Source organism: Tupaia chinensis, unplaced genomic scaffold, assembly GCF_000334495.1.
Source record: "Tupaia chinensis unplaced genomic scaffold, TupChi_1.0 Scaffold000315_1, whole genome shotgun sequence".
NCBI classification, from domain to species: Eukaryota; Metazoa; Chordata; class Mammalia; order Scandentia; family Tupaiidae; genus Tupaia; species Tupaia belangeri.
This window is the reverse complement of record NW_006159808.1, coordinates 819,474-831,260: the sequence shown is the minus strand read 5'-3', so window position 1 is coordinate 831,260 and position 11,787 is coordinate 819,474. Positions and strand designations below refer to the sequence as shown.

The 11,787-nt window shown below is 44.3% G+C and overlaps 1 protein-coding gene across 1 annotated transcript in view; it reads right to left on the bottom strand.

Annotated features, from left to right (window-relative positions):
* NFKB1 (nuclear factor kappa B subunit 1) overlaps positions 1-11,787 on the bottom strand; it is a 124,575-nt gene that overhangs the window by 84,395 nt on the left and 28,393 nt on the right. Inside the window, exons 4-5 of the mRNA XM_027772931.1 lie at positions 6,983-7,023; positions 2,351-2,449 (exon numbers count right to left, since the gene is read on the bottom strand). Coding sequence (XP_027628732.1) covers positions 2,351-2,449; positions 6,983-7,023 — 140 coding nt within the window. The remainder of the gene's footprint in view (positions 1-2,350; positions 2,450-6,982; positions 7,024-11,787) is intronic.

Sequence of the window (11,787 nt, the reverse complement as noted above, 5' to 3'; positions counted from 1 at the left end):
TTTGGGGGGGGCCCCCGCCCTAAAGGGAAAATCTCCCCAAAAAAAAAAAAAAAAAAAAATTTTAAAAAAAAAAAAAGGTACTTGCAGGATCCGCCTCCCCAGATGCTGAGTACACAGCCCTCCCAGCCTCTTACTGCCTCACTTCAGTTTCCTGTCTCTGGGCTTCTTTCCCCACTGTCCTCTGTCCCTTGACCTCCTCCGTCCCTGTCCCCTTACCTCCGGGCCCCAGCACCTCCAGTGCACAGTCCTAGCAGCACAGTCTGAGGGAGGATAAAGAGCCACTACCTGAGAGTGGGATTCCCCTCAGTCTTCTCAAGGACATTAACTCTCTACCTTCCAAGGCTGTCCTAAGTTGAAAAGACATGATGAATACAAAGCACCTGGCAAATCTTTGATGCTTAATAAATGCTAATTCCCTTCTTTATTGCTGCTCTTCCACTCTTACCCGGTTCTGAAGGAACTGGGGCCATAGGCTGTGGTCTGCTTCTGCAGAGGACAGAGGCATCACTTTACCTGCCTAGTTAGCTTTAATAGGAACAGACATCTTGCATTCCACAACCAGAGCTAAAAGACAAAATGCAAATGTGATAGGTAGAATCCAAACTATATAATATGGGTAAGTTTTACTTGGAAGGTGAAGAATGACTTCATAGTATTTTGGTTTTGTTTTGGAACAAACATAAGGAATTAAAAAGGCCTGGGCCTGAAAGTGGGGTATGAGGAAAGGGAAGAAATAGCATGGAAGGCCGACAGAACCAAAGACCAATCTTTTTACGTCTCAATTTTGCTGAGAGCCTGCTCTGTTGAAGTTCATCTGTTTACAAAAACAGATCAACCAGACCTAGGGCCAAAGTATGTTACAGCCTGAGAGACACACACACCTAGCAGGAATTGGGTTCATAACCTTCTGTCTCAACCTCGAATCACTGAAAAAAACAAAAACTTTCATAAATAACTAAATTGTGGGACAGTAGATAGTGTAATGGTTACGTTGGTGGACTCCCATATAGGTGACGGCAGTTCAAGTCCTGGACCTGGTGGCTTAAACTCACACCAGGCACTTGTGCAAGTGTGTCCATGATCCCAAGAGGAGATTGGAAGAGAAGGGACTGCATTGTGGTCATTTCCCCCCCCCAGGGGGTGATTTCTTGTTCTCTGTGTCTCTGTCTCTCCAGTGAGTGCATGCACCCTACAGCAAAAATCTCTGAAAAAAATAACTAAATTGTAATTGTTGACTGGCTTATTGCAAAACCGTTATCAGGCTGTAAATGATGGCACTGTATTATTTAAATTAAAAACTCGAATTAACTTAAAGAAAGACAGTAGAAGGTGTATCCGAGCACACCACCGTGTACCACGAAGCAAGCAGTTCATGACGAGTAGGATCAACACCCGTGACCGCATTTCAGCTTGAGCAGAGAACTTAGCATGTTTTCAGTTCTCTGTGGAGCACTTGCATTCATTACCTCATTTAACCTCTAAAAGACTTTATGAAGTAGAGACCAGCAATTGGCATAATGACTATGTCGCTGAACTCCCATGTAGTCAACCGCAGTTTGAATCCCAGACCTGGTGGCTTAAACTCACACCGGGCACGTGTGCGTTTGTGCCCAGAATCCCGAGAGGAGAATGGAGGAGGAGGGATCACAGTGTGGCCATCCCCCCCGGGGGGTGATTTCTCCCTTTCTGTCTAGAAAAGTATCTCTTTCTGGCGATCACATGCACCGTATAGGAAAAAAAAACTCAAAAAAACCCCAAACAAACCAGACTTTATGAAGTATATATTACTGACACTGCTGCCTGTGTACATCAGGAGACCGAGATTTAGCAGTGCTGAATAAATCTACTCAAAGCCATGCTGCTAGGAAGAGAGTCTGGCTCTGAACGACTGACCTTAACAAGATACCATCTCATCGACACAGTCTGTTTTTGGTTTTCATGAAATCTCCCCAAAGCTAAAATCAACAATTTCTTTCAAAGATATATTAAAGTTTCAGGAAGTATGAAATTAAAAAATCAGGATCACTGAAAAATAGTTAAATTTTGTTAGCTAATGTTGAAAACGTTTCTACTATTAACAGAGGAGATGTCAGCAGAGTTTTCAAATCTGTTACTTCTATTGCTAAGAGACAAGTTTCTATTGGGTCATCGGAAGTCATGATGCATTTTTGCATAGAAAAGTATATAATGACTTTTCCGACCCCCAATATTTAAAAACTGTAACAACTATGTGGATGTGAACTTCGGCTTAGGGGCAAAAGCAAATCATACTCATGTAAAGCAGTTCTTTGGTTTCGCTCCTAGGAAACTGAGTCCTCTAGAACTCACACAGAAGGATCCACAAACTTACTTTGACCTGAGGGTAGGACTTCTTGTTCTTTTCACTAGAGGCACCAGGAAGTCCACCATGTGAAGGGCCTTCACATACGTAACGGAATCGAAATCCTCTCTGCAAAAGCGAACACAGGGCCAATGAGTTTGAGCAAGACTTATTAAAATTATAGTGACAACATTACACACACAATGAATTCTTCTGTGTCTAATTTGAGAAGAAAAAACACACACACATGAGAACTGAAAAAGGACTCTAAATGAGACTTGCTTTCCCATAAGCTTACTACGAAGGTCGTATTAAGTGACACCTGAGCGCCGAGGTGTGACCACAAAGCCAGGCCTAAGCCTGCAGGACCTCTCATGCTGTGGACGCGTGGACCGACAACTGCTCAAGAGTCCGGGGATTCGACATGCTGTAACTCGTCTGCATCGAAGCTTCCTCATCTCAAATTGCTGCCGCCAAGCTCTGAACTTTGCCATGCTACTAAAAGCTACGCTTCTTTGACGCTTCCTTAAAGGAATTCCCTCATCTCCCCTGATTACCTGAGCTTTAGGAGGCTCTACGAGACATCGTTTGAATACACTGCCTCCGTGTTACAGAACACATGCTGCTAGACCACACATCTGATGAGCTTCTGTTAGTGGTTCAGAGGGTAAGATTTTTGATTTTATGAATACTGATATGATCAGGTTCAAGCTCAACTGACCTGAATGAATCCTAAACCAGATAGTCCCCTGGCTAGTATCTGACCTAGGAACTGTCCAGATGCAGTTAACGAATGAAGAGTGAGTGAGGAGCCTGTTCTACATGGACCACTGGGGGCTGACAAACCCCTAAGAAGCATGTTTTCCAACTGTACAAATGAGCAGCTTATAACAGACCACCTTTGAGGTCGACTACAGTTCTAACATTGTATGACTTGTAAAGCTAAGCTAATTGTAATCAAGCACAGTTGTATACAAACAATAAATCAAGGACACTTATGCAAATGGACCCCACCATCGCATTAAGGGAGCTTACGTTGCATTTACTGAAAGACTCAATGATGATGTCAAACAATTTGTGGCAGTGTCAGTAATGTATAACTGTGCGGTCACCAAATGGAGGGTTTTCTTTTTTCAAATCTGCCCTTCAGTGGAAAGAGGAGTATGTTGACATACTTCAAGGAGCTTTCTTGCCTTCCATGTATTTTACCTTGTAGGACCGACTTCATGTACACAGTGCTAGACAGCAGGGTCAAAAGAAGCTCCCACACTCACTGCACACTGATACAAATGTGGAAACTCGGCCAACATGAAGGTTTTCTCAGCTTGGAGCTCATGCACCAATGTAAAACCTTCCCCCTCCTTAGACTGGCTACGTTTATTACACCTAGGGGGTGTCTGTAGCCTCTGAGTGGCCCAGGTTCCTAGAACTCATTTAATTCTCTGGGAAGCATCTGGTGCGGTCCTTCTGAAAACTTCCTGGTTTCCAGAGCAGACTGGTCCTACGTTTTACTAGATGCGTAGGCCTGAAGTCAAGTCCCTGGCCAGGGAGCATCCCTGCAGGCACATGTGGGTGCTTTGCAGAGCAGGGTCAGCTCATCGGCCTGGCACCTAAAACAGCTCCTGCCTCCTGCTGGAGCTTCCAAACCCCAACACCAAGGAAGCCTCCCGTAGTCAGGCTTTAGGGACAATTCCTCTCTTTAGCGTCTCACGACATTCAAATGAAAGAATACATTGCAAATTCTGCACTCTATCTTTCGTAAGGAAAGGCTGTTGGTTTATTTTGAATAAATGAATGAAATGTATAAAAACATGACCATGCAACAGCATGTCTACCAATTAGTTTCTAAAACTGGCTAACCAGAGAGATAGAGATTCCCTTGACTGCTAGTCTAATTGAAACACAATTTCACTTCTTAAAACAGCATTAGACTACCAGAACTGAATAATATGCAACTGGACTGAATATTCCAAAGAGTAAGAGTCTGTGTCAGAACTGGTGAACATCGGTGGTAAAGAGGCTTTGAAGAAAAGGAACATTTTTTAACTTTAAAATGACAATTTAAAGAAAGTCATTATATTTAATCAGAAAATTCCTCTGGGACATTTGAAAAAAAAATATACACAAATACTTGTGCATGTTATTGGGAGTAGAGTCAAACAGACTATTAGCAAATAGATGTGACTTAATAGCTTGCTTGTCATTGAAAAACTCTTAGTAGATATTATTTATGGTTACATAAGAGTACCTAAGTCCAAAGGAATTTTTAACCTGAATGGAAACATAGACCTCTCTTTTTGCCGGAAGATAAGGTGTTTCCAAATGCATAGTGTGGATGCATTTCTGATTCTGCATTTCGGAGATTAAAGGTCTGCCAGTCCACAGCCATTCATCTCAGTAACTCCATTTGCTTAAAATGAGTCACCCACGTCAAGGGCGACCCATGCGAGTCAGGAAGTCTGACTGAAATACAATCTTTCTACTTTCCCTGAAGTCAAACAGCAAAAGAGCATCGGTTTGGTAAACAAACAGGTGGCTTCACTCTCGTGAGCATTTGGGGTCCAAATATAATGAACTAAATTTTGAAATCTGGAACTGTGTTAATTAATGTCAAGTTTTCCTTATGCGGGGCCCCCGATAGAAACCTGCATCTTAAAACTCTTGTCCTGGTGCTGTGCTTATGGACATGGGCATTTGAAAAAAGACTTTGGTCATACAGACACAATTTAGTTTGATTTCTCGTGTTCATAAATCAAAGATCTAGTTTGTCTAAGATCTCTGACAAACAAGAACATCGTCCAAGACGGCAGATCTCTGTGCGGCATTTCAGGGAATAAGAGTTCCCCGGGAGGGTCTCTCAGAGAGAAAGCATGGTGCAGAATTGGACCCAGAGATCAAGGGGAAGGCAAGCACTATGGCCGCCTGTGGGGTCAGGACGTCACCTTGCAGGAAAGCAGAACAATGCCCCAAGGTCTCATGTGGCTTTCCTGTCCCCAGGAAAACCGTCACCTACTTTCAACCTTAGAGGGATAGACCGGTCATCATGAAGATTTTATACCCTTTAAATGCACACTGGATCCAACACATGTGCTGATATAATGCCATGATTTTGAAGCCACAGGACAGGAGTGCTTTGTTATGTATGTAGGGACAAATTTAAGATTTGCCAGAGGGTGCGTGTGCTTGCCAGAGAGAAACAGAGGAAAGCGAGAAAGCACCCCGTGGTGGATGGTCATGTCCCAATCCCTTCTCCTTTCTCACCTCCTTTCAGGACCCTGGGCACACATGCACAGGTTGGGGGCTTGAACCGCACAGTCAGCCATGTGGGATCCACCTCAACTACCGCCCCACTAGCCAGCTCAAGTGCGTGCTTTTTTTATGTTCTTGACCTAGTGAACATTTGTTAAATGTTCTGCAAGGCAAAAGTGTTGCACTCACTCCCCTGAGCTAATAAAAAGAGCACTTAAGAAGGGTATTAGGTAATAAAACTGCAACAGGGCAGGTATGTGTCCTCGCCTCACACCAACGCGACAGGCCTCTCTTCGGAGACTCACAGCAGTCTCCACTCTATGTGGGCTGCACTATGACTTCCATCGTAATAACTGAAATGCCCTACAGGCAGATCCTGAAGAGGCCCTTCCCTCCTCCCATCCCATTTCCAAATAAATGTTTATTCACAGAGTTGGGGCAGGCGAGGGGCATTTCAATATTCCACGCTATTCTCTCCAGCATCTAGTGTAAGAGGAAGAGCCTGAGAAGATAAAACGCTCCTTTCCTGACTCTAGGAGTGAGTCCACAGCCAAGACACAAGGGAAGAGAACTGAACGTCCCTTCTAATGTGAGGGGTGTTCAAACGCTCTCGGGAACGGTGTATGATGAAAAGGCTGCAAAATGTCAAAAAATGCTGGCACCAACACCCACACTTTGAACTCCACCTTTCCACAGACTTTTTGAAGTCCCCTTATCCTTTAGCTCCAGGGGTACTTTTAGTACCTTGGGCTGGATACCTCAAAGACAGAAGCTGCTGGGTCAGCAGGTGGCACAGAGGTTAAGGTGGCTGCATCCCACACAGCTGATGCCACGGTTCAAGTTCTGGACCCAGTACTTGAAAATCACACAGGCTGTGTGTGTGCGCACCCAAAATCCCAAGAGGAGAAAGGAGGAGAAGGGATTATGAGGCGACCATCTTCTCTGGGGGTCATTTCTCACTTTCCCTCCCTCTCTGTCTGTCTCTATTGAGTGCATGCACCCTATAACCACCACCACCCCCTCCCCCCAAAAAAGAAAAAACAGGCTGAAGCAGTAAAAGGAGGAGGACCTAAGCAGAACCCAGTGGCTGTGAGTGTGTAAATGAGCCTGAATGGAAGTAACTGCCTTTCCTGGGAGTGGCGGGCACGCTGAAGTGGAGATAACAGGACAGCAAGGATTTATAATTAACTGGCGTGTTACTGAACTATGTACAGAGGCCTGAAACAGTTTGAAGAATGACTAAGAAATGCAAAGTGGCCAGATGAAGTTGTTACGTAATTCGGCAGGTTGTTGATCAGCCAGATAAGCTACTTCCTTCATTAACTTCATTTACTATTATTTAATGCTTGAGATCTTAACAACAGATGCAAGGATCTAACATTTAAAGAAAAAGTCCCACCTCTTTCATCTTACCTGTTTAGGTTGCTCTAATATTTGAAGGTATGGGCCATCTGCTAAAAAACAAAACAAAACAGAAACCAAAAGAAACTGTGAGGCTTCTCGAATTTGGTATGAAGTTGAAAGCAAGTCAAAAACTGCCATTACGTTTTAAAATAGAGATTTCAAATCCATTTTTAAGCTACCCTTCCACAAGGATATAATTACTTTTCCTTGTTTGAAATATTAAAGTTGCCCTTACTTTAACAACAGTTTTACAGAACCACGGTGCGTGAGTGTCCAGTGGCGAGGGCACACTGCCCAGGAAACCACGGGCGGGGTGGCTGGCGAGGACTCAAAATCTGTCTCTTAACAAAACACATTAAAAACTACACAAACACTAGCCAAAAGCATAGACACTGTGGCATTTTCTTCTGCCCTCTCATCATTTGACAGTAACTTCCATTCCTAAAAGACAACGTGCTTAAAGAGAAATGAAAAGAGACTGGATTAGCCAACTGCAGGTGTGAAATACACAGCCTGCATCTCACACGGCCTGCTCTTCCTTTTTTCTTTTCTTTTCTTTTGTAGAGGTTTTCGCTATAGGGTGTGTGCGCTCGCCAGACAGACAAAGATCTTGGGCACACATGCACACGCGCCGGGTGTGAGTTTAAGCCTCCGGGTCTGGGACTCAAACAGCGGTAGACTATGTGGGAGTCCAGTGACATAGCCATTACGCTAACTGCTGGTTCCCGATGGCCTGTTCTTCCTCACACTGAACTTTCTGTTCCTTTCCCTTACGTGGGTCCCTAAGTACTGCCGTCATTCCCTGACTGGTTATTCTGCCCACCTCTTCCCACCAAATGTAATTTGATTTGCCAGACATGGTGAACTCTCCTTATGAACTCATAATTTTTCATGTTTACATATTATTTTTGAATAGTGTACTCTCATATAAACTCTGTCCTAACACAGAAAAAGCATTTTATAAAATCATAAAGTAATGAAAGAATATTAACTAATTAATGCATACCAATTAATTATTGTAAAAATACACAACTAGACGCTTAATCCAGATGCCAGTCTTCAGAGGAAAATCCAAAGCTCTGACAGCATAAATACTAATTTTTCAATATGAAAAAGTCCCCAAGCTTTCCAGCTCGTTTTTATGTCCACAGTACAGTAATAACCCACAGCTCTGCAATAAATAAAGATGTGTGGGGTTTCTGACTTGTCTGAATGTAAATTTAAATGTTTGATACTAAAAGCATTCCAGGAGAATGCTCTGTGTCCACGTTCATCATCACCCATCTCACTTTAGATGCTCACGGTCTATTGTTTTAGATAAATACGTTCATGAGAAGAGATAAACCTTCAGTCTGGAGTTTGAAGTGAACTGTAACTGAAAAGAAAATTTATTTTTATTTTCTCAGTATTATACATAGTCAGGATAAGGCTTAAGAACTCTAGGAGGAGGTCAACAAGTGGCATAGTGGTTAAGGCACTGGACTCCCACTTGGCAGACTGCAGTTTGAGTCCCAGATCTAGTGGCTTGAAAACCATGCCAGGCACATGTGTGTGCCCAAAATCCCAGAAGGAGGATAGAAAAGGGACTGCAGTGTGGCCAACCCCCTGGGGTGGGGGTGATTTCTCACTTTCCCTCTCTCTGTCTCTCCAGTGAGTACATATGCCCTATGGAAGAAACCTTAAAAAAATTCTGGGGCCAGCAGGTGGTGTGGTGGTTAAGGGTACTGGACTCCACATGGCTGACCATGGTAGAGTCCCAGACCTGGTGGCTTCTTTTCTCACATTCTCTCTCTCTCTCAGTTTCTCTATCCCTCTCTGGTCTAATTAAACTAAGTAAGTAAATAAATAAAGTTAAATAAAATAATTCTTTTAAAAAATTCTGGGAAACAAAGGTATAATTAATTATTTCCTGCTATTCAAGAAATTCACAAGTATGTTGGTTGGGAAATGACTGTGCTTGAAGTGACACACATGGAGAAAGGAAAACCTGGGAAGTGACGAGCAATGTCTTAATGTATGTGGGGGGGGTCTTCAAAAAGTTCATGGAAAACCCTGTTAGGAAACAATTATACCTACATTTCAAATTTTTCCCACACACTTTTTGGAATATGTTCATAAATGATCTTATTTTCTGTATGAAACTCATCCCTGAACATTTTAAAATCACTTTTAAAAAAATTATTAAACTTAAAAAAAAAATATTTTTTAAAAAATGGCTAGAATTTTTTAAAAGTCAAACTCATTAGAAATAAAAATATCTTCACACTGTTAATAAACAGCCTATAAGACCGGGTAACAAATATTGAAACATTCCCTCTAGAATGCTAAAGAAGGTAGCCCATTGAGAAAGCAGCACTGGGACCAGATGTCATGGACAACGGGGAGTGTGAACACGTCGACATTCAACTTGAAGGCCCTTGCTTTCGTTAACTCTTCTGAAACTAAGTGCAGTTCTGCTGTTATGGTTCCTGTAGGATCTAATTTTCTTAAGCCGGTGAAATTCCATGTGAAATGGGGCCGCTTTTCTCTTTTAGAAAATTCATTCAAAAGTTAAATCGACTAGAAAATTAGATGGGATCCTGCTGGCGTCTGCAGTGGGCTGCCTTTTGGCCGTGGCGTCTGCGGTGGGCTGCCTTTTGGCCGCGGCATCTGCGGTGGGCTGCCTTTTGGCCCTGTGCTGCACCGTGAGCCTTGCGGCCCCGGTGTAGGCTCATCCCCATCACAGCATCACATTACAGAGCAGTCAGCCAGGCCAGCCCGGAGTTTTCAAGGAGGCACCGATCTACGAATGGTTTTCGATTCCAAAAAATTTAGAAGAGAAAACAATATCTATGAAAATGACAACACCGGTTTAGATGTATAAGTGAACATTATTTAGATAACTTCTCTACCACTTGAAAATTTGAATAAAACATTCCCTACATCCTGGACTATAAAACTCAGACTATGGGGCCAGGGGCCAGGACGGTGCATGACAGCAAAGGCACTAGACTCCCACATGGCCCACCACGGCAAAGGTCTCAGACCTGGTGGCTTGCAAATCATGCCAGGAGTGTGTGTATGCATGCCCAAGATCCCAGGAGGGGAAGAGAAGGGACTGTGGGTGTGGGTGATTTCTCACTTTCCCTCCCTCTGTCTCTCTGTCTCTGGCAAACACAGGTGCCCTATGGCAAAAACCTAAAAAAAAAAAAAGGGTCTCTGCTACTACCACTACTTTCCCAGAGAGGGAAAGACATACGGATACAAATGATGGGCAGTAACAACTGGAAAATAAGGTTTTAGGTATATTTTTATAAGTTTTCTAATATGATGGCAAAATGATTTCTACAACAGGAAGCTCTGGCGATGGAGTGTTTATTGAGATGGTCCCTCTCATCACCTTATTTTTATGCCCGTAACCTGAAGGGGAAAAATGAAAACCACGTGCGGAGACGTTTGCCTGGGGATACTATTTGTATTTTTGCGGCATTCAGTGGACACGTATGTATTTTCTGGGGGCAAACCAAGCACGTATATTCTCAGCAAAACCCTAACGTGGCCCAGTGGTAGCACGAGCCCACAGGCAGGGCCGTGTGCAGCTGGAGCCACATGGGAACCGGGTTCAGACCTCGACAACCTGAGCAGACCGGGCATGAGGACGCACCTGGGAGCGTTGCTCACCAAGAGGCCGGGGCAGAGGACCGCGCTGGTGGACCCTGCCAAGAATGCCTATCCTCCACCACTGCCTTCGAAAAATGAATACTAAGAAAATGCTTTGAGCTCAGGGTCAAACAGTTCACAGGAAACATGGGTGCCACCAAGACATTTACGTGTTCACAGGAAGCTGACCTCATGTCCAAACTGGACAGCACTTCACGAGATGTCAGATAGGGCAGCCCCCAAAATGCGTCTTATGGCATAAAGAAAGAAAGGCCTTTCTCCAACAACTTTTTTTTATTTTTTTTTTAAAGTGTCTATTTGTTTGTTCCATGAGGGAGAGGGATTGAGAGACAGGGAGGCAGTACTCTCAATAGGGTCTCAGCACAGCGATCCACCCCAAGCCCTGACCAACCTGGAACCGAGGCAGGAGCACTCAGCACTGTGGGGTGGCCCTGTGCTGAGGCCCAGCCCTCTCCAACACCCCAGCGAGGGAAGTGCAGGTGCACAGGCTGGCCCAGTGCAACGGCTCAGGGGAGAGTGCTGCCGTGTGGTGCTGGAGGCCAGGCGGGAGCTCTGGGGTCTCTCCCTGTCTGCCTGGACATGCCACGGTAGCCCGTGGGCACAGCCATGATCCTGGTTGGCTGTGGGGCTTGGGGGAATCATGTCAGGAAGACCCTGTCCAGGGTGTCTGCATCCCTCTCTCCCTCTCTTTTTCAGGAAAGAAAGAAACTTAAAATAATAATAATAATAAAAAAAACAACAGATTTCTTTTCTCCCCCTCCCAGGACCTCCTGGAAATACTGAAGACAGACAGAAAATAATTTGACCTAAACTCTGAAAAGTGCATGCCAGCATAAGCATAATAATTTTAAACACGGCGGCACTGTGCTGGAACCAAGGTGACTCCATCTTGAAGCTCATTCACCATCCTGACTGATATTGGATCCTAGGCTCCTTGGCAACCTTCCCAAGGTTCAGATGTAGTCTGAACTATTGTAGGGGACACACCTACATCCTCATCCTCTGACAGGAATGGCACACCCCGGTGAAAGTCCAGATGTGGGAGGGACATCCCAAACCTCTCGACACTCTCGAATGCCCTTCCTGCACGGACTCCCCACTGACGGCCCCGTACGAGCTACGTGAGCTTATGCCTTTGCAGGGAAGGGTGCAGA